This window comes from Peromyscus leucopus, chromosome 18 (genome assembly GCF_004664715.2).
Source record: "Peromyscus leucopus breed LL Stock chromosome 18, UCI_PerLeu_2.1, whole genome shotgun sequence".
Taxonomy (NCBI): domain Eukaryota; kingdom Metazoa; phylum Chordata; class Mammalia; order Rodentia; family Cricetidae; genus Peromyscus; species Peromyscus leucopus.
The window spans coordinates 42,712,870-42,738,485 of record NC_051078.1 but is presented as its reverse complement, the minus strand read 5'-3'; the positions used below and the strand labels follow the sequence as shown (position 1 = coordinate 42,738,485).

The 25,616-nt window shown below is 48.1% G+C and overlaps 1 protein-coding gene across 2 annotated transcripts in view; it reads right to left on the bottom strand.

Annotated features, from left to right (window-relative positions):
- Positions 1–25,616, bottom strand: part of Stab2 (stabilin 2) — a 180,034-nt gene that overhangs the window by 35,649 nt on the left and 118,769 nt on the right. For both annotated transcript variants that reach the window (XM_028880322.2, XM_037196864.1), the window contains exons 39-51: positions 24,238–24,333; positions 21,686–21,731; positions 20,860–20,936; positions 18,223–18,348; positions 16,526–16,599; positions 14,774–14,845; positions 9,376–9,495; positions 7,790–7,837; positions 6,298–6,381; positions 4,868–5,014; positions 4,092–4,232; positions 2,375–2,434; positions 1,229–1,405 (exon numbers count right to left, since the gene is read on the bottom strand). In XM_028880322.2, coding sequence (XP_028736155.1) covers positions 1,229–1,405; positions 2,375–2,434; positions 4,092–4,232; positions 4,868–5,014; positions 6,298–6,381; positions 7,790–7,837; positions 9,376–9,495; positions 14,774–14,845; positions 16,526–16,599; positions 18,223–18,348; positions 20,860–20,936; positions 21,686–21,731; positions 24,238–24,333 — 1,268 coding nt within the window. The remainder of the gene's footprint in view (positions 1–1,228; positions 1,406–2,374; positions 2,435–4,091; positions 4,233–4,867; positions 5,015–6,297; positions 6,382–7,789; positions 7,838–9,375; positions 9,496–14,773; positions 14,846–16,525; positions 16,600–18,222; positions 18,349–20,859; positions 20,937–21,685; positions 21,732–24,237; positions 24,334–25,616) is intronic.

The window sequence follows — 25,616 nt, the reverse complement described above, 5'->3', positions numbered from 1 at the left end:
GAAATGTGCTCCTTTAAAAGTTACAGGAGTGCCGGGCGGTGGTGGCGCACGCCTTTAATCCCAGCACTCGGGAGGCAGAGGCAGGCGGATCTCTGTGAGTTCCAGGCCAGCCTGGGCTACCAAGTGAGCTCCAGGAAAGGCGCAAAGCTACACAAGAGAAATCCTGTCTCGGAAAACCAAAAAAAAAAAAAAAAAAAAAAAAAAAAAAAAGTCACAGGAGCTAGCCATTTTGGTACACGCCTCTAATCCCAACACTCAGGAGGCAGAGATGGCAGATCTCTGAGTTCCAGGCTAGCCAGGACTACATAGTGGAACCCTGTTTCAAGAAAATAAAAAAATATCAAAATGATACAAAATCTTGACCCTAAGGACCTTAGAATGTGGTCTTATTTGGAAGCAAGGTCTCTGCAAATACAGTTAATAGTTAGGCAAGATGAACTAACCCTGGAGTAGGGTGGGCTCTTCATACAATATAAACGATGTCCTTGTTGGAAGAGGAGAACACCACAGAGGGACACCGAGACCCAGGGAAAGAATGACTGTGGGAAGATGGAGGCAAACTGCATGGATGCATGCGCCTGCAAGCCAAGGAATGCCAGAGAGTGCTAGAAACCACCAGCAGCCAGGGGAGACTCAGGGGACAGCCTTTCCTTCAGAACCCCTGGAAGAAATGACCTTGCCACATTGATGGCAGTGGTCTAGCCTCTACTGCAGGGAGGGAATGAGTTTCTGCAGTCCCAAAGCACCTAGCCTGTGGCAATCTGTTATGCAGGCCCAGGAAGTCATGTGGACACTGAGTGACCTGAGGTCAGAGCACTGGCATCTTGGAGTGGATGGCTTAATCTCGGAGTGACAAGAATGTTCACTGAGGACTCAGAGTGACTGGCTTCATGTCTCTACATGATCTGGCTTCATGTCCCTACATGACCAGGACAGTTGGCTAGTTCACAGGGCTGCCATCTGATCACGTTAAGATGCATTAAGTCATTTGTGTTGGGATGTCAGAATTAGGAGTGGTAGAGGACACCCGGAAAAGCTTGAGGGGACCTCTGTCAGCTGCCATTCTGCTGTATGAAATGGGAAGGTAAAAAGGCAGCACACAGTTCACAGGGCAGAGGGGCTGATGCTTCCCCTCCCCCCCAGGGAGGTGTGGGGACACATAGTCAACTGTGAGTCAGGAGGCCTCAGGGATAAACCGCATCTTTCTTTGGGACATTGGAAAAACTACCCTGGAGTCTCGGATCACGTGGAACTTCAGATATTCCTTCAGCTTGTCCTTGTTGTCTTCATTGAACAGGAAGTCCTGTTGCTCCTGGGGTATGGCTTGGAGGGCTTTGTCCGTGGGCCAGAAGAGAGTGACTGGGGTGTGGATGGGGTCAGTGATGACACTCAGCAAGCCCGAGGCCTGAAACAGAGGGGTCGTCATCCTCACTGCACACACGCTGTGTGGTGAGGCCCCTCCTTGCGGGTAAAGGGCCTTCCTGAGTCAGTCTCTCCATGACCTGGACTGTGGCTTGTCAGGATTTCTGAAGGCCCCAGAGTGACACAGCCAGAAGCTAGAGCACTGTGCCCCAAGCATTCTGAACCCCATTTCCTTAAAAAGCAACCCAGAGAGTCAGACTTTAGGCTTTTGTTAGTAGGAAAGTAAACCAATGAGTATCTTATTTTTGATACTACTTCTGTCCAAATATTTTAACTTTTCAAGACTAGTTTTTATTTTTTCTCACATTTCATTAAGAAAAACTTAGACAATATTGAGACATGTATGTTTGCTTATAAAGTTTTGAGATAAAATGTACCCCAAAGAAATGTCAAGATAAATAGGAGAAATCATTTTGAGAGCATTATGTGGTATGGGAACATCCCATGTATTAATTTCCCCCGTGAAGTCGGCTTTATGACCTCCATTAAGCCCTTGACAGGCTTGTTAGTTTGCTCTAAAATTGTCCAACAAGACCCTGCTGAACAGGTACATGGCGACTATAGAGTTTTGGGGATGGCTAGGCGGGCAAGGATTACTCAGTTGTAACATCCTTGGATGGATAGTCTCATTTAAAAATATTTATTATGTTCATTTATTTCCTGGAAGGTGTGTGTGGAGGTCAGAGGGCAGCTTGTAGGAGTTTCATTTTGAACACGTTGAACCCCTATTTCTAACCAGCTCCCTAGAGAATCTGACACTCAGATCTTTTGGGGACTTGAGCACCTAATGTGGAGATTATAGACCATGCTTTGTTGGGGAACCAAGGTTCTTGGAGCTCTTTGGGGACTGGTCAGTGTGGGGTGCCTCTCTCAGATATAAACACAAGCAAACCTAACAGAGCAGAGTTCAGGGGGGGCTGTCCCCCAGTTCTCTTTCCCCTTAGTGTTTTACCTGTATCAACTTGCTGAATCTGGTATATCCTTGGTTCATTGCCACTGTAGTAAGATTCTGCTGCAAAGATAAGAAAAGGGCATAAAACCTTTCATCTTGCAAGTGTGTCCAACCATTTGACATCGCTATCTACAAAGTCCATACTTGAGAACAGTGCAGGGAAAGCTGGACACTACATCTTCCATGACTAGAAGATGGCACCTTCATGAGGTGGATACTCTTACTCAAGAGACAGAGATACAAAACCAAATCTAATATCATAAGTAAGTTTGTTATTTTGTGTTGGGCCACATTTATGGCTACCCTGGGACACATCTGTAGGTTGAACATGCCCACTTTAGATAGTTTACCAAGCACTTTAACAACCCAACTGCATTCAACAGCAGTAATACAGCAGGGGCTGGGCTATCCATTGGCTCATTAGCAACCATAGCAGCCTTCTTTTGACCATGCTTTTCCACACTGCAGAGGCTGGAAAGCTGGACACAACATTTTCCAGACTCCCTTGCAGCTAGAAGCCCACAGGCAATGCAGGGTCAACCAAACCCAAGGACTGTGGAGATCTGTTGGTGGAAAGGAACAATATGAGGTACAGCTAGCAGGATGCTAGACCCCCTGCAGCACAATGGCGTGGCTGTGAGCATTTCGGCCTCTAGTCCCCTGGGAGGAGAGGTTGGAGAGGTAGAATTAAATAGCTGTAACAGTCAGAATGGCCCTAGGGTAAAGTTAGAGGCCCTTTGTTTCCACCTGTGTATCACTGAATTAGACTATGACCTCCAAAAGATTTATTCATATATATGGTATCTTAAGAAACTCCTTTTTACCCTGGAGGAGATGGGAATGGGGGGGGTGGGCTGGGGACAAGGGGGACGGGATGGGGGAGGACAGGGGAATCCGTGGCTGATATGTATAATTAAATTAAATTATAAAAGAAAAAAAAAGAAAAAAAGAAACTCCTTTTCAGAGTGAGGTTTAATGGATTCTGCCACCTGCAATGAAGGAGAGCGGCCAGTATTAATCATTAAACGAAGTGAACTGGACCTGGTGGCTGAGGCCTGCGACATTAGCTACTTGGGAGGCTGAGGCAGGAAAACGAAAAGTTCAAAGCCTATCTGGGCTGCAGAGTGAGTTTAAGACCGGCCTAGGCAAATTAATGAGACCTTGCCTCAAAATAGAAAATAGAAAATGAAATGTCAAAACATAGAAAATGAAAAAAGGTTGATTTTGTACTTCAGGAAGAAGGCCCAGGTTCAATCCTCAATATCAAAAAATCAAGAAAGAAATAAGAGAATAAATGAATAAATAGTTAAAATTGTTTTTTCGGTCCATTAAGAAGAAGTTTTATTCCAGGTTTAGCTTCCAGGATATCTAATTATCCACCTTCGCTTCCTGCTTTCCCCTCTCACCCTTCCTCTTCCTTCTCCAAATCTATATAAGCTAACTTTCCCTTGTGGACACATAAAATTAGCTGTTTTTAAAAAATTTGATAGGAGACAGGGTCTTACTATATTGGCAAGGCTGGCATGAAACTCCTGGGCTCAAATGATCTTCCTACTTGAAGCTGCCGAGGAGCTGGGACTGTGGCACGCACCACCGCCCCCCAGCATTAAAATCCATGGACTGACTCGAACAACCTTTGTTTGAGGCGACAGCATGACAGTGCAGCTGAGCTGACAGACAGACATCACATGCTGGGGGGTGACAGTGGGGTACCTACCAGAACCTTGCCTGAGGCATCTTTGGGGGTGACAAGCAAGTGCTGGGGAGACAGCCATTGGTCGATGATGTGGATGACTCCATTGGTGCTGATGATGTCACCAGCCAGGACCTTTGCCTTATTGTTTATATACACGGTATCCTGAAGACAAAGGAAAACTGTGAGAGGCATGAGCACAGAGAAGTCACTCAGAATCCTTTCCCACAGGATGGACGCTTCTCTGATGTGCTCATCATCAGGGGCAGAGCCTGAAGGTCCATGTGACCTAAGTACATTGTTTATTATGGTCCTAGAAGGAAAATGGAGATGAGAATACAGTTTTCACCTCCGAGGTTAATAGCAAATAATGTATGATCAGCCAACCTGGCCGGCTGCTTATTGCAACACAATTCTGAAAGCTCATGGAATAAACAGCTCACAGCTGGTTTCTCATCAACGTGTCCTTGACATCACCCATCCTCCATTCCATCTGTGCTATCTGGAGCTGCCTTGCCTCTGAGTCTGAATCCCAATTCAACTGTTTTTTTGCTATGGGACTTTGAACAAGCTCCTTAACCATCTCTGAGTTCAGTGTCTGTATTTGGAAATTGAGGACAATGATGGTATTCCCATCATGGGGCTACAGGACAGACTGGATCAGTGCATGTGAAGTCCTTAGCACAGCCCTGCAGTAGAAATCACTCAGTGGTTAGCTGTTATCACTGAGGCTGTCACTCAGGAGGGGAAGTCAGACGTGGAGGGTGAGGATAGCACCGTCCCCAAGTGGCTGCTCTTACCTGAGAGACAGAGATGGAGATCGGCTCGCCCTGGAGGGTCACAGCACTTGTGGTCACTTTGAGGTTCTCCAGCAGCAGCTCTTGGCAGGCGACCATGTGATACCGAAGAACCTGGGACATGAGGCCCTGCTGGTCCCAGTCTTTGATCTGGAAAAGAAGCCAGGGAGGTAGGCCAGAGGGAGGGAGGAGCCTGTTGCTAGAACCTTCTTTCTGTCTCCTCGTTCCCACACTCCGAGGAGCTAGTGTCTGCTCAGGCAAGGGGGTGAGAATCGTAGGTGGGAGGGGTCTGGAGGGGCTCTGGGCCAGCCTGTCACAGCACTGAAGGATGCCAGTGTCCTACATGTTCTACAGAAAAGGATTTTGTTGGGAGACATGCTAGGAGAGACCAGAGGAGGGCCTTCCTAGAGAGGAGGTGGGAGAAAGTCTTCCGGATTGGAGGCTGCGGTACATTTCTATTTGGATTAAAAATACAAAGACTACGATTATGAAGTCACTGTAGTAAAAAGCTCACAAAACTCCAGGCAGTGGTGGTACATGCCTAGAGACAGGTGGACTGAGGCCAGCCTGGTCTACAGAGCAAGTCCCAGGACAGTCGGGGCTACACAGAGAAACCCTGTCTCCAACAATAACAACAACAATCCCATAAAACTTTTTCTCCCTCCTTCGAGGCTTTAAGTTGAAATAACCAAATGTCAAGTGATGTTAAACATTATTCTTGTGCCTTTGCTTTGCTGGTACCTAAAACGTATGCGTAGAGAGGGGCAGTGTGTGCAGTGGCTGAGAACAAATCCCTCCTCAACCACCTTCCAGCACGGGACCTCAGCAAAGTTAGTCAGTATTCTCCACTGTAAAATGGGGATGACGTTCAGCTGCAGGCCTGATCTGAGTATAAACGGAATACATGTTGGCCAGGCCCCGTTCTGAGTGTGGCTGTCTATGGGGATGGAATACAGGTTGGCCAGGCCCCATTCTGAGTGTGGTTGTCTATGGAGATGGAATACATGTTGGCCAGGCCCCGTTCTGAGTGTGGCTGTTTATGGGGATGTTAGTCGTTTAGTAGTATTTATAGGCGATCTCACATGGGGCACAGGGAACGACAGAGCCGTGAAAGCTCTGGTCTGGTCATTCCTGCACGTCAAGAACTACTTCAATCCCTTTAACTGTGAATCTTCTTCTTTTTTTTGGTCTCTAGAGAGTTTGGATTCCTTGATCACTTGAGACTTCTCCAATTTCCTACTCTGTCTAGAAAGCCTCTGGCCAGTGGTGCCCCCAACCCAAAGGCCTGTCAGGGATCTTCACACAGACAAGCAGCCCCTTCAGCTGCCGGGCAGCTCTAACCGAGATTCAATGCCTTGTTCACAACATCACCACGGTGGGCTCCAGGCCACGCCTTTCCCCGAGTCCCTCCACAGTGCCAGCCTGGTGCTCACCCTGGGCTCCTGACTGAAGGAAGCAGAAGATGGCACAAACACGGTGAAGGGGCCGGGTCCAGCCAGCTCTTGGACAGCATGCTCCTGCAGGAAGGCGGGCGGGGGGGGGGGGAACAGGACGGGGCCGGGACAGGTCATTCTTTCAGCGACAAGCTTGGCGGCTTCCCCTCTCACAGACACACGGTGAGGCTCAAAGAGAGGCCAGAGTCAGTGTTTCTGCCTCAGACTCAAAGTAAACCCAGATTCTATGCCGTCAAAATCGTGTTTTTTTCCTAATTATAAAATTAACATGTGGCTATTAGATCAACGACTCTGAAAGCAGAGGTAACAACCCTACCCATGAGCCCCATCAAAGATGACTCCAGCCTTGGCCCTCCATGTGACGGTTAGACACGGTGATAATCACGTGACTGTAGTAACCAAGCTGACTGACTTGGCGGTCTGTCTGTCTGCTTGCCGTCCTAAGACCGTAGGGCTGCTGTGGTGTTTGCTAGTTTCTCATGCCTCATCCTTCAGTGCATCTGGGATTTCTGTCGTTGGTTCCCAGAAGGCCAGCATGCTTCCACCTAACCAGCTGCCCCACTGTGGGAGTTACTCTTGACTGTCAACTTCGTTGGGTTAAGAAGCCCCCAAGAGATTGAGAAGCACACTTCTGGTGGTGCCTGAGAGGCCGTTTTCGTAGACAGAGGAGACGCTGAGGTCTGACCTAATGGACAGGTTACCTCCTCCAGGGACCCATGACATGGTGGAGGTGAAAGATTGGAGGTGGGGATGGGCTGAGCAGGAGAGCTTCCCTGGGAGCTGTATCTTGACCTGTTCCTGCTTCCTCTCTGCTTCCTGTCCGCCATGTTCCCGACACCATGATGCTCTGCCTCACACTGGCCCAGAAGCATGGACCCTTGCAAAAGCTATCCTCCACTGGGTCGTTTCTGTCGGGTGTAATAGCTGGGAACGGGTAGCTCACACACCCCATAATGTCTCTTTCTCCACTGCTGTGATAGACATTTTCATACACATCGTCACTTAACTATGGGACATGTTCTGAGAAATGTGTTCTTAGGCCATTTTGCTATGGCGTGACTCGGACAGAGCATGCCCCACTCATGGTACGAGCCCTGAATGACGTAGTCCTTAGTCTTTCCTATTGTATTTTTACTGTACGCTTTCAACGTTTAGATGTGATGAGAGTCACGAACACTAACGGCTATGTGATTGCTTACACCTAAGACTTGAGAGACGGAGTTCACACATGGCCAGCAGTGGGGCTAGTGCCATCGACCCTAGTTCTAGACTTTCTTCTGCCCTCCCTGACCCGGGAGCCTACAGCTTTATCTTACAGCTTGCTGGAGACCCGGCATGTTGATATATTTATGCATACACGTATATACACATATATAGTATACACACAGATTTATACATACACATATGCTAGTGGTGGAGATTGAATGCAGGGTCTGAGACATGCCTCTGAAGTAGACAGGTACTTTCTTACCTGCAACTGGAAGAAATACTTTGAAGTTGTCGAGTCCTTAGAAAGTTCCTGCAAACAAAGACAGGGAAATGTCACTTGATCTGGGAATCACACACAATAATATAGAGTTGTATGTGACAATCTGTCCACTGGAAAGCCATGAGATGGCTCTCTTCCAGCCTCACTGGGGGGCTTGTAGCTGATGCTCAGGATGACCGAGCGACACACTGAGTCCCAGGTCCTTTCTGGAATCTTATCCAATTTATGAAAGGAAGATCCAACCACTCTTCAAGGCACAGAACTTTACAAGCATTTCAAAAGGATCTCAAATCTTCACAAAAACACACAAATATAGTTGAGATCCTGTGAAGGTCAGTTATTGTATATGGCAGAATTGGCCTCCCTGACAAGAAGAATGTTCAATCAGTCAGAATGCTTTGGCTTCTCTCTCTCTCTCTCTCTCTCTCTCTCTCTCTCTCTCTCTCTCTCTTTCTTTTTTAAAAAAAGATTTATTTATTTATTATGTATACTGCACACCAGAAGATGGCATCAGATTTCATTACAGATGGCTGTGAGCCACCATGTGGTTGCTGGGGATTGAACTCAGGACCTCTGGAAGAGCAGTCAGTGCTCTTAACCACTGAGCCATCTCTCCAGCCCCGCTCTGGCTTTTCTTTAACAATTTTCTGAGTGTTTGTAGAAACCAGAAAGTATCACCCTGCTTCTTCCTCTATCTGCAGTGTAGGCAGATGGGGTTGAATGGCGTGTATGCACACATGTGCACACACACCATAGATACACCACACACACCCCCATACTCTACACCTCCCCATACACCACACACACACATAAACACACACCCATACACCCACACACACAACACACCACAAATGTACCACACACCCCTATATACCATACATACACATCTCATCTACTACACACACCATACACCACAAATATACCATATACCACACACACACACACACACACACACACCCCATATACCACAAACACACTCCGTATTTCATACATACCATACCACACATGCACACACTACATAGTATGTCATACAGTTACCACATTCTATATACACATGCCGCACCACACATCATGTATCACACTCACATTACATCACATGCATGACCACACAGTCACCACATTCTGTACACCCACATCAGATGCATCACACAAACCACATACATCTATTCACACACCAACCCAAGGCATGGCTATGCTTTGGCATTACTGCATGCTCAATGTTCTTGGCATCCACCATCATTTAATTTTAAATTAAATTTTGTAAGAACTTGATAGAGCTGGTGTCCTGATCATTTTTTTCTTTTCCAGATTCGGAGGGATGCATAGAAAAGTGACATCACTTGCTCCGAGTCACAGTGCTACTTCCTGGCAGAGCTGAGTCCAAACCCAGGTATTTCTGACTCCAGAGCTTTGTCAGTCTTAGCAGAGAAACCACTCCCGTCCCAGGCCACAGGAGTTTCCTGGGTAGATACAGCTCTTTTCATTGCAACTGATTTACAAGGGCCTGGGGAACCTGGCCTCTCGGCAATTTGGGAAGCGGAGCTGACTTCCCGGAGACGTGCTGTTACCCGGTAGATGCTGCCACGGCAGGTGAGTCCGTCTCCCGTGTAGCTCTGCTTGCAGGTGCATATCCTCTGACCTTGTCCGGTGTGATTGCAGGTGGCAAATGGGCTACAGCCGCCGTTGTTCTGGGAAAATCGCCAAGAGGTAGAGGAGGGGCCCAATCAGACCAGGACATTTGCCAACTTTTGTTCATATTTGTTCAGCAATTTTGTGCTGAAATTTATATTTTGAGGGATGTGGGTACAGTTCAGTGGTAGAATACTTGTCTGGCATGTGCAAAGTGCTGGGCTCAACCCCTAGCAACACACACATGTGCATGTGTGAACACACCTACACACACCACACACATATTTCATCTTACTCTCCAACTTCGATCAGTCTTCACTGGCTTTCCTAAAAGTTGGTTGCTGGCCATTTATTCAGGCAGCTTCATATCCCAAGACGGCAGGTTCATATAACCAGATCTCCAGACACTTCCCACCTTTAAGCTAAACTCTGATTGGGTCATAGGGAAGATGACAAAAAGCCAGTATAAAGCAGAACCCATTGCCTTGCCCAAGAGCTCACAAGATGTGGAAGAGGAGGCCAAAATACAAAACACAGCCAGAGTGAGCCTCCATGGCGGCATCTGCATGGGCTCTGAACGGGAGCAGACTCCAGTGAGGAAGGAACATGGAGCCAGGAAGAGAAGCTCCTGTGAGGAGCAGAGGAGACGCTCAACAGCTCAACACCCCTGCTGGAAAGTCTTCCTTCCCCTACACCCTTTTCCAAAAACATCTGCTAAGTATGATGGTGGTCAGCATCCCAGATTCCTACCCCAAGGGGATAAACTCCTATTTGCTGCTTAGAAAAGCAGACTCCTGGGGACATGAAGCTTCCAGCCAATGACCCCAGACTTTGACAGCTGCGATACCCAGCATGCTCCAAGGCCACACAGAGGTCTTTTCTTGTCACATCCCTCTTGATCTCTGTCCCCTCCAGAGGAGTAGGAGCCCCAGGGCATCCCTCACCATGAGGGCAGTTGCTCCGTGTGACCACACACCGACTCCTTCCTGTCTTCACAAAGCCTTTACCCTGACACCAGCACCATTCCCAGCACCATGTGCCTCTCGGAGCCTTCTTCTCTTCTTGTGGAGGTTTACATTCTCCCTCTCTCCCTTCCTGCCTCTCTTCTTCTCTCCCTCTGTGTCCACCCTCCTCCGTCTCTTCCCCTCTCATTTTCCTTTTCACTCACTCAGCCCTGTTATGTATGATACACCAAGAAGGCCTGTACCACCCGCCGGCATCTTGATCCTGGGCCTCTGGAGTGTGAGGATTAAACTTCTGTTCCAGTTACACGGTCTCCAGGATTCTCTGGTGGCAGCACTAAGCGGACAGATGGTTTGGAACCGGAGAGTCCCTCACAGAAGCCCTGCTGCCCAGCTCTTGGTGGTAGGACTGGGGAGAAAGTCATGGTTCTTGGGACAGCTGCATGACTACTTTGTTTGCTTATCCCAATGTTTAGAGAATTTTTGCCTTTTGCTTTGAGTGATTACTATCATTTAAAAACTGGAAAAATTCACATTAAAATTACTGTTGTTCTTGCACAGCCAACACTGGCTGGCATTGCTCTGAGCAACAGACATCTGAGGCTCTGGAGATGGTACTCATTAGAGAGGAACCAAGTTTTCCATCTTCCTGCTGTGGTCCCTGTCCAGTCCCCGATGCTCCTGATGACTAGAATTGAGAGCTAATTCCTGAACACATGCTCCAAGAGGACAGCAAAGGAGCCTCTGGACCTCCAGGGCAGATGAGTCTTTTGGCCAATACAGCATGGAGGAGGTGCTGTCACACAGCCAGCTGGCGTTGTCATAACAACGGCCCCACATCCCAGCTGCCTCTGTGTTCCAGCTCCTGTTTGGCCCCCAGTCATTTCATGTAGAGGACATTGCTCTCTTGAGCTTGCCAGACCAAAACAAGGAGGCGAATGGACGTGCTTGGGGAGGAAGTCCACTTGGTTCTCACGGCCTCAGCTGGAGGTGCTCAGGCAGAACAAGCCATCAAAGCGTTTGGTCCACAGTGTCGGCCCAGGGCTAGACACACAGGGGTTTGGGCTCTGGTTGTATCATGTACTAGCTCCATGATCTCTGATAAGGATCTTTACTCTCGACAGCCAGAGACAGGAAGAAGTGCCCCACTCCAAACATGTCTGGTCCTAAAGCCCCAAGTCACCTGTAACTGTGACCTTATTTAGAAAAGCACTTAATGTCATTAAGGGTCTTGAGATGAGGCTCCTTAAACCCACAGGTGTCTGAGTAAGAACAGAAGACAGACAGGGAGGTGAGGAGAGCCAGAGGCTGCAGTCTGCAGGCAGGAATACTGGAGCCACCAGCAGCGACAAGAGGCAGGGAAGGGTGCTGGCCCGGAACTTTCAGACGCGTCCTTGCTCACACTGATTTTAGATTTTAGCCCTCGAGAATCATACATAAATTTCTGTGCCCTGCCTGTGTTAAATTTTGCAGCAGCCCCTATTGTGATGGTTAGTTTGAACTGTCAGTGTGTGACACAGTCTAGAATCAACGGGAGAGGAGCCTCAGTGAGGGGCTGCCTAGATCAGGCTGGCTGTGACCATGCCTACGGGAGATGGCCTTTTACAAAAGCTATTTATTCATTTTAATGTGTACAGATGTTTTGCCTGCATGTATGTCTGTGTACCACATGTGTGCTGGGTGCCCCGGGACTGGTGTTGGATCCTCTGAGACTGGAGCTGCAGACAGCTGTGAGCTGCCATGTGGGTGCTGGCAATGGCACCCTGGTCCTGTGAAGAGCAGCCAGTGCTCTTAACTGCTGAGCCATCTCTCCAGCCCCTATGGGTGGATTACCTTGATTAAGTTAACTGAGGTGGGATGATCTGCCCGCTGTGGGCGGTGCATCCTCTAGGTAGGCGATTCTGAACTGTATGAATGGGAATGGTGAGCTCAGCACAGGAGGATGGGTATTAGCTCACTGCTTTCTGACCTTGGCTATGATATAATGTCACCAGTTCTCCCAGGCTCCTGCCGCTGTCACTTCCCTGCAGTGATGGACTGTGACCTGGGATTGTGACCCAGGTGAACCCCTTCTGCCCCAGTTTGCTTTGTTAGGGTATCAACAGGAAATGAAACTATGATGCCTAGGAAAATAATTCACAGCTAGAATCTCTTCATCAGTAAACTGGGGTTAGTGTTGTAAAATATTATTTTAAGGTGTGTTACTTTGTTTATGTTGCATTTGTCTAACTCTGTGAAGCTGTGTGTTACTTTGCCTGTCAAAAATACCTGATGGTCAAATAAAGAACTGAATGGCCAATAGTGAGGCAGGAGAAATAGGCGGGGCTGGCAGGCAGAGAGGATAAATAGAAGGAGAAATCTGGGAGGAAGAAGCAGCAGCCAGAGGAGGAGGAGGACTCCAGGGGCTAACCACCCAGCTACACAGCAAGCCACAGAGTAAGATTTACAGAAGAGAATGGAGAAAAGCCCTGAGGCCAAAAATAGATGAGATAATTTAAGGAAAGTTGGCAAGAAACAAGCCAAGCTAAGGCAGAGCATTCATAATTAAGAATAAGCCTTTGTTGCCGGGCGGTGGTGGCGCACGCCTTTAATCCCAGCACTCGGGAGGCAGAGCCAGGCGGATCTCTGTGAGTTCGAGGCCAGCCTGGGCTACCAAGTGAGCTCCAGGAAAGGCGCAAAGCTACGCAGAGAAACCCTGTCTCGAAAATCCAAAAAAAAAAAAAAAAAAAAAGAATAAGCCTTTGTGAGTGATTTATCTGGGAGTTGGGTATCAGCCCCCCCCCCCCCAAAAAAGAGTAAAAAACAACAAACAAGTTAGTCCTGGTCCCACTGGGTATCAGAAGAATTAAATGAGAGGAAGCATGGAAACCCAGATGTCTAGAGAGCAGCACATATCAATGTCATGTTGATGCAGGCTGTCAGAGGCATGGATGAGCAAAGTGTCCCAGATGTGACATGCCGGGGCATGAAGCTTATGGACCGTCTTACTCCACTGGAGGCATGGGCCTGTGGTGGTTGGATGGCAGGAGACAGCTTGTCCAGTTTGAGACCTACCTCCTACTGGGTTAGTACAACATGGAGCTGGTCTGCAGTCAAAAGTCATGGGAGAACCAGAAGAAATGTTTTGGCAGGCAATGGAGGCTGCTCACAACAGGAGTGCCATGAGGTTATGTTTGTGCAGAGGTCATGGAGTTCATGTTCCTGGGTCCCAAGATCTCTCTAGATGTCTACTGACGAGGGGCAACACATCTGAGCTAAGTAGGATAAAAATGGTGTGTTCCCCTGGGCACATTCTTAATAGCATGGAGGTAGCTTAAGCAGGAAAGACACAAATCTGGTTAGTAGGAGCTATGCTCAGGTGTGTGCGTGCGTGTGTGCGTGTGTGTGTGTGTGTGTGTGTGTGTGTGCGTGCGTGCGTGCATGTGTGTGTGTGTGTGTGTGTGTGTGTGTGTCTGTAAAAGATAAGAAAATTGACAGTTGGCTTCTCTGTGGATGTGGTGGGTTTTGTTTTGTTTAAACTAATTGATTTTGAGGGCTGTTTTAGGTTTACAGGGAAACAGAATGGAGAGTGCAGACATTCCGACAGAGACACCACCACTCCCTGGTTTTCCGCACCATAACACCTTGCACTGGTTAGTTGTACATCGGCTGGAATTGAGGCACTGATATTAAAGTCCATAGCCTGCGTTCTGGCCCACTCTTGCTGGTGTATGTTCTGTGGGTCTTGACAAATGTATACTGTGCCCAACATCAAAGCTTCCTTAGAGTCGTTTCCTAGACCGAAGAACTCCTCACGGCTCCCTTATTCACCCTACGCTCTCTCAACTCCTGGCCACAGATTGGTCTCATGGCTCCTGCAGCTTTTCCTTTTCCACAACCTAACTTTTGTCAGGGTTATTCTCAACTGCCTTTCTCTTCTTCCCTATTCAGTACGTAAAGAAAAAACAGGAAACAACAAACTCAGGCAATAGATCAGCATTCCATCACCCAGTCACTGTGGCTAGGGAACCAGATTCTGAGCAGGATGCTAGGGCTTGTAAGTTGACTCCTGAATGCTGACTCCTGAAGGCTTCTTAGCACTCCCTATACTTTGGGATACTAATTAAGCTGGTTTTGGGACACTTGCATCAGATGAATGCTGGACCAACTCCATATAACGAGGTCCCTCCCTTCAGAATCTTGTAGCCAAGGGGGCAGGCTGTGGGGGTACCAGTCTGTTCTTTCCGATCTCTCCAGTAAGACCATGGTACACAAGAGGAGAAGTCAGCCTCATTACCGGGAAGCAGCTGTGCGATTCCGAGGGGAGAACACTTGGCCTCTGTTCCCTAGAAGGTAGGAGCAGGCTCCAAGGCTACAGGCCTGGAAGCATACTCACGGTTAAACAGACATCGATGAGTGTGCAGGTCTTCCCATCTCCAGTGTACTTTGGCAAGCAGTTACAGACGGCCTGTTCGGGAGCAGAGGCAAATGTCATTTATCAGCAGGTCAGTGCACTGGGTCTCAGACTGGAATTTGACTGTGGAATGGAGGCATGAGAAGGGACTCTCTCTTTCTTCCTTCCTTTCTTTCTTTCTTTCTTTCTTTCTTTCTTTCTTTCTTTCTTTCTTTCTTTCTTTCTTTCTTTCTTTCTTCCTTTCTTTCTTCCTCCCTCCCTCCCTTCCTTTCCCTCCCTTCCTCCCTCCCTTCCTTCCTTCCTTCCTTTCTTCCTCCCTCCCTCCTTCCTTTCTAATACCCTCCCTCCCTCCCTACCTTCCTTCCTTTCTAATACCTAGTCTAGTATACTTGAGTTCTAGATCTCACAGACATCTCATCCTTACTGCCAAGATCCCCTCTTTTTTGATGGGAGAGAGCTAAGCTGGAGTACGGTCTTATCTCCAACAAGAAGGAACTCAGACACCAGTGCCAGCCTATGCTGAGGGAAGACTTTGCAGCTCACGGGATATACACAGGAAAAGAAGCCGCCACACCCGTTCCATGGACAAGGAAGGCAGCTGGAGCTTGAGGAAGGGGTGCTGTTTGCAGGGGCTGGGGAGCAGGACCCCACAGGCCTGATGGCCACTTGTTAGAACTGGAATCCGCAGGCGGGGCTAGCCAGGGCAACCTGGGCAGGTCCCCACGGTTTCTCCTCTTCCTTCACCACTGGCCCCAACCCTCTCTAAGCTTTTCCCAGCAGGCCTAGCAGCTGTCTCATCTCAGCTGGGGTGGTATTCTTAGAGCTCAGTTCACCACCGCCGTCTTCCAGGTCTGCAGGAACACTGTTAGAGGGCCAGGGGTCAGAAACCTTACAAGAACAATTTCCTCATTCCATGTATATAGGAACTCTATTGAGACGTGAAAATATGTGAGCAAAAGTCCAAGAGAGACTGTGGAGACTTTCTGATGATTAAATGTATACACACACACACACACACACACACACACACACACACACACACCTTCCAAGTTTTTTCTTTTTTAAAACAGGGTGTTTTAGGCACCTGCTCAATCTGCCCATTGAGAGACTCAGTGCTGCAGTCTCCTAAGAGGCTCAGTGAGCTCCGAGGGACATTTCTTAGGTATCTGACTTCTTACCCAGGGTCATGATGTATGCACTGCCCTGCCTGGTCATTTTGTGTGTTTACCATGGGTCTGGGACTGAGAGAGGCGGAGTGTGGGTCTTTGCTCCTCTGTTGCCTCTGTATCTTTTTGCTCCATGGCCTCCACCCCTTGCTAGAGTCCTCTTATTTGCCCCAGGGCAGCTGCCCAACTGTCTGTGCTGGGGGTCATATCAATGCAGAAGTCTGAACTGTGAGCTCCTGGCATGGCACAGTGCCCGGGAGCCAAAGAAAAATGGGAGGCATTCTGGGGATCAGAAAGCTGAAAGAAAGGGGAACATTTTTGGTGAAATCTCTAGGTGCTTCTAGGATCATGGGGGTTTGCAGGAGTCCACCCCACTTTTAGAAAGCCCTTTTCCTAGTCCCCTCCCTCATTTATCTTCTTCCTTCAGACGCCTCTTGTGCTTTTACTGTCTGCCCTGCAGTGGTTCTGGCTGCAGCTGGTCCAAGGTCTGTTCCGCCCTGCTTTCCCTTAGGCCTGGGTCTTACCACTCAGGAGTTTCCTCCCAAGCATCCTCCAAGAGGCGGCTCACCTGATTGGGCCCTGTCTGCGTGCACTCCGCGTTCCTGTCACAGCCGCCATTGTTCTCCAAACACGGGTTTATCTCTTTAAAACAAAAGCCAACGTATGCTATGAGAGTCGAGCTTTATGTCTGTGAAGAGGCATTTTGAGGGCATTCCCCAGGACCGGAGATGGCTTGGATAACTGACCAAGAGCAGCAGGTGTCTACATGGGACTCAGTTTTCTGGAACTTCAGAGGCAGAAATAATTCGGGGTGGGGGGGGGATGGTTTCTCAAAACTGACCCTCCCACTGGGTTGGGCGAACTCTAGCAGAGGCACCATCTGTGGGCTTAAATTTGACCCTCTGTGGAATGAATCGGAATGTTTCGAAGGCGAATCTTAGGACCCAGTCCACCAGTGCCACAGATGAGGAGACTTGGGAACGAGAGCACAATCATCTGCAACATCACAAAGACTGGCTTAGAGGAGACTCGTCAACAGATGCTCAGGTTAGGCCATCCTGAGCGGAGCGGACAGCTTGGTGGCAGAGTTCCTCTCCACTGATTCACAGCAGCAGAGGGGAGAGGGACCGTGCAGTGGGTAACTCGGGAGCGCTCTGACCTCCTGGTCATATCATAAACAAGGGCCAGATGGAAACCTTGAGACCTGGGACAGCCTACAAAGGATACATGATTTTTGTGACATTTTGGTCTGGAATATACAAGTGGAATCTAATAATGAAAAAAAAAACAAAACAAAACAAAAAAAAACAAAAACAAAACCTCAAGCCCCAAATAAAAGACACAGTATCAAAGAAATAGACCAAAGAGTTAAGACACTAAATGCAATATGCAGTCCTCCAAAGACCCCAGACTAGAGAATTATTGGGACAATTGATAAAATTAGCACGTGAATATAGTTAGAAAATGTATTATAGTGATAATCAACTTACTGAAGTCAGGAAGTGAGTGTGGCTACAGAACAAGCTACCCTCATTCTCAGGAAATACAGACTCAGTTATTGGGACAAATACAACATGACTTACACAGCTTAGTCTCAGATGCCTAAGGAACAATATGAAAATATACCAAGAGAGCAAAGGAAACTGTGAGCAGCAGACTGTTAAGGAGCGAATGTAAGTCAAGAGCACGTGATTCTTTTTAGAATGATGGTGGCAACCCTTTTTGGGGGGCTAAAATTCAGACAGTTTTCTAGGGCACACCTCTAGAACAGAGCTGTGTGCTGTTGCCCAAGCAGGCTACACCTACTTTCAAGGAATTATTCTGTTACATCATTAAGTATAAACACTGTATATCATAAGATACCTTTTTTTTTTGCTGAAAGTATCTATGTATATAATAAAATGGGGGTAATGTAAAAATAGTTTAAGAGTCCCTGTCTCTAGATACATGCCCGTAATCTTTTGCAATGTTCTAAAGATGTGCAACATTGTAAATCAATGAAAGGCCCAAATATCAGTTGCCACTAGAATTTTTAAGTGGAAAAGGTCTCTCCTTCCATTCAAAGTGAATTTTTTTGCATCACATGCCTTCACGCCCCTGTGGGTACATCATTCCCACACCCTTGGGCTTTCCTGCCAAGGCATACTGCATTGTGATCTCAGCAGCAGTGCTAACAATAAGAGCTCATACACTAGAACATTTTAACATTTTAACAGGGCTCTGCCTGACACCATCTCCACCAGATGGGCAAGGACGGTCGCCTACCGAGGCATATGATGCCGTCTCCTGTGTGGCCCGCCTTGCACACACACACCCGGCTTCCTGGGGTGGTTCTTTTACAGTCAGCCTTGGCGGAGCATCCTCCATTGCTGATCTCACAGGCATTGATGGCTGCAGAAGAGGAGACAGGAGGAGACATTTTTTTAAAAACCTGAGCCATTGATAAAAGGAAGCTTTTAGACCAACTCCAGCAGCACTGGATCAGTGTGGTTAATTACTCAACACAGAGAGTGTACTAGATGGTTTTATGTCAACTCGGCACAGCTGTGGTCATCAGAGAGGCGAGAACCTTGATTGAGAAAATGTCTCCCTAAGATCAGGCTGTAGGCAGGCCTGTAGAGCATTTTCTTTATTAGTGATTGATGGGGAGGGCCCAGACCACTGTGGGTGGTTCTATCCCTGGGCTGCTGGCCCTGAGTTCTATAAGAAAGCAGGCTGAACAAGCCATGGGGAGCAAGCCATGGGGAGCAAGCCAGTAAGCAGCACCCCTCCATGGCCTCTGCATCAGCTCCTGAGTCCAGGTTTCTTCCCTGTTTGAGTTCCAGTCCCAACCATTTTCAATGATAAACAGTGGTGTGTGTGTGTGTGTGTGTGTGTGTGTGTGTGTGTGTGTGTGTGACAGACATTTTGTTCATGGTAGTCAAAGCCTGAAAACACCAATCAGCTGGTAAAAGGATGTGGAGGTGGTGCTTTACCTACTCAATGAAATTAACTCAGCCATCAAAAGGGGTGAGTGAAGTGAGCCAGACCCTTAGCATCCATAATTCCATTCACACCAGATTCTAGAAGAGATAAAACTCTCCAATGTCACAGAAAGACGATCGGGCTCTCTGAGCAGGGATAGGGGTTAGCAGGGCTAACGCCAGCTAGTTCAAAGGCAATTTTTGGCTGAAATGTGCCATGTTTTGATTGCGTTGGCGGGTGCACGAGTTTGTCGCATGCCATCGCACTCTTCACTGATCCGGAATGGATTTAAATCACAGCTCACAAATGTTCACTGAACGTCACTAGGGCCAGTTCTCGCATTCTCTCTCATTTCCAGGAGTTGAGCCTGATGGTGCGCAGAGCGTTCCACCTTCTGTGTTCTTCTCACAGACAGAGAAAGTGTGACAGCTCCAAGTTCTTACCTGAATTTGGGTTTCTAAGACTGTATTTTCATTCCTGACTGTGTGTATGAGAGAGGGGTGGGGGCGCGCTGTTCATGTATGCATGTGAGTGTTCAGGCCAAAGATCAACCCTAAGGGTTGTTCCTAGGAATGATGCTTCTGTCTTGTTTTTGTTTGTTTGTTTTTAACGGTTTCATACCTGGATGATAATGCATCCTGGCTATTCTCACCCCTACTCTCTCCTATCTCCCTCCTACCCTGTTAACTCCTACCCCTTCACGAGTCCATTTCCCACATTCCTATCTTTTTGTTTTGAAGCTCATGTGACCACGGGTTTGGAATTCTCCACTGGAGGCTGATAGGTTCATTAGCAGGTCCACAACTGAAGACAGTGACTGTCTGTAGCTCAGGATCTACCAATAGCCAACAGTTCAGCTGAGAGAGGGGTCCTCTGAGCCCCTCCCCAATCCACACTGGGTGAGAACAGGCTCAGCCTTGGGCAGGCCCAGGGCAGCCAGCTTGCGATGGCCATTCATGCTCAGAGAACAGCATTTCCAGCCCTTCTCACGATCTTCTGGCGCTTACGTTCTTTCTGCTCTCTCTTCCTCAGTGTTCCCTGCACCTTAGATGGGGTGCTCTGAATGTCCTGTTGAGGCTGCACACTCAACTCTCACTTATTCTCAGCACCTTGAACATCCATGATCTGCGGTCACCATCATTCATTGCAAAGAGAGATTTCTCTCGTTAAGGCTGAGAGCAGCATTTGTACTGGTGCCAGGCAACTGGAATGTGGCTGAGTTCCTTCTTTTCTAGTGCTAAATATGTGTATGAACCCTAAGAATAATAGCTGACATTTCTTAGCACTTTAGAGGTGCAATCTGGATCATATACAACTACCCAATGTAATGATTCTCTTATCATCCCCAACTTTCGGATGAGCAAATGGTGAAAGGCATAGGCAAGCAACATCCCTTAAGTAAAACAGATTGTAAACATTTCAGTTCAAACTCAGGAGTATGATGATGAGGCAAGGGCCTGACCTCTGACCTCTGCCTTATTCTGCTATTGTACTCAGAGAGGCCATTTCACCCTTCCTAGCACTCTGCAAGGAAGGTGGCTGGATGCTTCCTTTACAGATGAGCAGAGTGGCTCAGGGTAGTTAGACACCCATGCAAGCTTACAGGTCTGGCAGGAAGAAGAACCAGGACTTACACCCTTTACTGGCCCACCTTGAGTCCTGAGGACTCAGCCGCACCCTTTATCAATCAAATCTATAGCTTTTAAAGCCAAGAGTAGATTCCAATTGCCCTTAGGGTTGCGCACCACTGCCCAGATGCAGTGAAAACCAGACGCAATCACCTGCCCACCCCAAACCAACACGCCACAGCCATGCAGGGCCGGGCACCACCATTTGCTCAGTTACATGTGAGTCCCACCAGTGGCTGGCAGCTGCTCCTGAGGCCCAGCCGGGTCTCTCAGCCCACACAAGCCCTTTGCAGATCCCCGCTCCACCTGCCTGTGCAGACTGTTCCGTTCCCCTGGAATCCTGCCGCACATCGGCACGAGGCCTTGCCGTCTGGATCGAGAAGGCAGCTGCAGTGGGAAAGGGCAGGTGACATTTTCAGAGAAACACAAGGTCCCACGTGTGACTTCTAATCCCCCTGCAGCCCAGCATCCAGGCCCCAACTCTATGGAGCACTCCGAGGCTCTGTCTCTGCTTGAGGGGACAGTTGGCTCCTGGCATGATGCCACCACAGCCACTCCAGCCAAACCGTGCCGTGTGCGGACGAAGGGCAGCCACTCATCTTCAGAGTGCTAGGCACGTGCTTCGCTGAGCTTTGGGCTTACCAAATGTCATCCCCAGGCGAGACTTGAAGGGCAGCTAATTATTATTGCCATTTGTAAAGGAAGAAACCAAGGTAGGGAGGAAGTAGAGAACTGACTCCAGGTCATGTGATGAGTGATGGAGGATGACTGTGGGTTCAGGTCTAACTCCAGCTACTAGGCTTTTTACTACTCTACAGGAGGATGTGCCTTTTTACAGGCAGAAAGGAATAGGAAGGGACTGGGCTGTGGACTGGGGGCAATGCTTACTGAGAGTGATGCCCTCCATGAGAGCCCTGTGGTATGGGCTGGGGTGGCAACTGGCATTCTTGTCAAGGTGCTCATGGAACATGCCCGATCTGGCCAACCCATGGTGGTTTCCTCAGAGAGACTCAGTTTCTTTTTAAATGTAACCTACATTCTCTTCAAGGATGCTGGGCAAACACTCCCCTCCCCCGTAGGGCCTGAGGTGAGAACTACTGGGTTTGCCTTGTCCCTAGAGGTCAGAGGACACCTACTTGGCACTGGTGTGGCAGGTCCCATTGCAGTTGTCTTTGGTGATCTCTGAAAAAGAAACCAACTGTCTGAGAATTCCCGCTTTAGTCCCCAGTAGCAGGAAAAGACTGAGTTCCTTGAAGTCATTTTTAGCTACCTAAATCCTTGCCACTGTGTAAACACTTTTCAAGTTGCTGCCAGGGAGCCCAGAGACAAACCTGAAGGTCAAGTCCACTAATGCGGCGTCTCCCAGAGTGGATGCTCCTGGTGAAGACCACACACTTTGGATGGGGTAGGTGCTAACACTTGCTAACCAGCTAGATGCCAGCTGGTGATTGGCCTGTGAATGATCCTGATGAAGTCTCTGACTCTTGTTCTGTAGGTGACTGAAAAGCCATAGCAAGTTGTCAAGAAGTCCGGGGGATGGAGTGGGGTGAGAAATGCTACCTCTTTCTGTCTGTTTCTTGCAGTTATGTGGAGGACAGAAAGGAGAGGGATGGGCCATAGCATGGAAGGTAGAGAGCTGGGTCACAAGGCTCCTGGTGACAGAGGGCAGGGGGAAGAGAGATTCCGGAGATGTGGACAAGTAGAATATTCAGAGATGACGTCAGTGAAGGGAAGACATTACAGAGCAAGGGGTGGCTTCTAGGCTGAGTGGTCAGCTGTCATCTCCCGTAATTGACCACCATCCACGCTGCTGCCTGGGTCATGGTCTGGGCACCATCCTCAGCATCCTGCACCTCCCAGTCTCTGCTTCATTTGATCCCAGGACACTATCCTCAGCATCCTGCACCTCCCAGTCTCTGCTTCATTTGATCCCAGGACACCATCCTCAGCATCCTGCATCTCCCAGTCTCTCCATCATTTGACCCTCAGGGCACCATCCTCAGCATCCTGTGTCTCCCAGTCTCTGTTTCATTTGACCCCCGGACACCATCCTCAGCATCCTGCATCTCCCAGTCTCTCCATCATTTGACCCCCAGGGCACCATCCTCAGCATCTCCTGCATCTCCCAGTCTCTCCATCATTTGACCCCCAGGGCACCATCCTCAGCATCCTGCGTCTCCCAGTCTCTGCTTCATTTGACACCTAGGGGCCTTCATTGTCCACATCAGAGTTCTGCTGCTGCCTTATTTAGGAATTGCACTAATGGTCTTCTGCAAAAGTTGCCATAGCTTCTAGGCGGCTCCCTGTCCCTTTAAATGAGGTTGGTTTGCCATGCCCCATGCTCTTAGAAGTATAAAGGGACAGTGAGGGGTAAGGCACTGCATTTACTCTGGGGATTTACTCAGGATATCTTCCTGCTTATATGACCCCCCCACCACTTTCCATGGCTCTCTTCCAGACTGTCTGAATCTTGATTCTGCACCTCAACATCTGATACCTGCTCTTGGTATCAGATGTCTCCTTGGTCTGGAATTCTTTAGATTCCCCATTTTGGTGTTCTTATAGCTCTGTCTTCTGGATTTAGCATTCTCCTCGAGCCTTGACGATGACAGTCCCTCAGACAAACCACGTCACTGGAGCCCTCACAGGGTTGGTTGGCACTTGTGACCTCCTTTCTAGTTCCTGCCTCAGAAGGGACAATAAGGTCTCTGATACTGACTTCCAGGGTCATTCTTTTCAACCTGGTGCCTGATTGATTTCTCTTAAATACAAAGAAGATATTATTGCAACCATGTTTAAAACTGTCAATGGCTTCTTAACTAGCTTGAGCTGGGAAGCCAACATGCCTATCTTTTAGCGATCTGGCTCTTGCCTGCCCCTCTAACCTCTTCTCATTCAGCTTGCCTCTTTGCTTCTGTTCTCACACCCTGCAATTGCGTAGACCTCTAAATGTATGCAGATTTCCTGGATCTGTGAAGCTCTCCTTTTCTTCTCATCACTGACCCCTGGGGTGCAATTAGAAACGTGAGACTGGAGCAAATGAGTTCTCGTAAGACCCTGAAGTTGGGAGAATAATACGTTGCTATTGGACCGTTTGGCAATGAGCACCAAAAACCTTGCTGAGAACAGCTCCTGTCAGCCACATGAATTAAGAAGACAAATGTGGAAAGAGGCATAGAGTACACACTCATTGTGACACTGTTTACGACAGCGGACAATTGGTTTTAGAAAGTGCCGTTAGGGAAGGGATGTAACTCAGGGCCAGACGGCTTGCCTATCTATCACGGGTAGGTGAGGCGGCCGTTCATTCGCCAGCACTGTGGCAAACAGGCACAAAATGGTTCTGTTTCTAATAACATTATGAAAAGTGCTGATCTAGGTGCATTCACACGGAGGAAAATGCCCCTTGTTTTTGTGGAGTGAGAAAAGAGGTCATAAAATATGGAGTCTGATCCCCCCTACATAGGGTTCTATACTAAGTCACACAGAAGATCGCTAATAGGGGTTTCCAGCATTGGGCATATGAGTAACTTGGTTTCTTTTTTGTGCTTTTTCTTATTTCACACTTTTGGTAGCAAAGAATTATATTTACTCTCAGGAAGTACTAAACGTATCGTTTCTACTCTAGAAAGGAAAAGAATGTGTCTTCTGAGAGGCAGGCTAAGGACAGAGCACCGAGGACACTTACCGCTGTCACAGTTCACTCCTCGCCAGCCGACATCGCAGTCGCAGGAACCGTCTCCTGAGGGTCCTTGGTTACATCTCCCATGGACACAAGAGCACACTAAGTAGAAAACATGACTAGACTCTGACTCATGTTCAACATCCCCTTTATCATTTCCTGGGTGTGCTTCTCTGCACCCAGGCTCTGACCAGGGTCTTGTGCAGGCCTGTGGTTACAGGATACAGGGATGCAGATTGTCAGGTCAGCTCTATCCTGTTCAAGCCACGGTTCTGGGACTGTGCGGCACTGTGGGAATGTGACTGAGTACCAAACTATCCTCAGCTAAGGTCACTTGAGGATCCGGGATCATGTGGGACCCGAAGAGAGTAGACTTCAAAAGATGCCTATTTGGCTGGGCATGGTGGTGCACACCTGTAATCCCAGTACTTAGGAGGTATCTGTGAGTTCAGGGCTAGCCTGTAGACATAGTGAGATCCAGGCCAGCCAAGGCTAGTAGTGAGACCCTGTTTCAAAAAAAAAGTCTCTATTTGATACCAGTTTTGTAGAAACCTGTTTGCTCTGCCTTCTCCAAAGACACAGAACTGATGGGTTCTTCATTTTATAGCAGGCTCCCAAATCTCTTTAAGAATTTGTTAAAAGCTGAGGAGTCGAGGTGTTTCTTGCCTTGAATTGAGTCATAGCTTATGGGGACAGACATATAAAAAATTCACTAAACTTTACATCTAAGATCTAGTGACATTATTGTAAGTCAGATGACATGCACAAAATGTTAAGGGACAATGGATCATCAAGCATGTAGTAAATGCTCAATAAACATGAGAATCCAAAAAAAAAAATCTATGAAAAAGCCATAGTGAAATCTATCATGTTGTAAGCCAGTTTAAAAATGCTATTAAAAATGATTGTGGACAATGCTACTTCTAAAAGCCATGGATATTAAACAAAAATTCCAGTGCCAGGTGTGGGGTATCTCCCTGTGAGCTGTTGGTCGGGGGGGCCCCAAAGGCTCCCAAAACTATGCAGGTTCTCGCCACTCCAGGCAAGACATGACCATTAGTACAACAACGTCCCCTGTTAAAGGGGAAACCAACACATTTCTTACTGGATTTTAGGACTGTTCCACAAGAGAAGCTCAGGCATGGCATTGTAAACCTGGTCAAACTCAAGAGCTAGGGAGGCAATGGTGTAGCTGAATGGACACGGTGCCGAACCATCCTCTAAATATCGATGTGTGTACTTGTGGACTAGCGCTGGGCTCAGCCTTGGTCAGAAAAGCATTTGTTTATTTATTTATTGACAGTGGGAAGTAGTTAACTGGTTAATGTAGAGGCTCAGAGTTGGTTTAGGTGCTGAGAAGAAGTGGCCGTTGAGTGCTCAGCCTT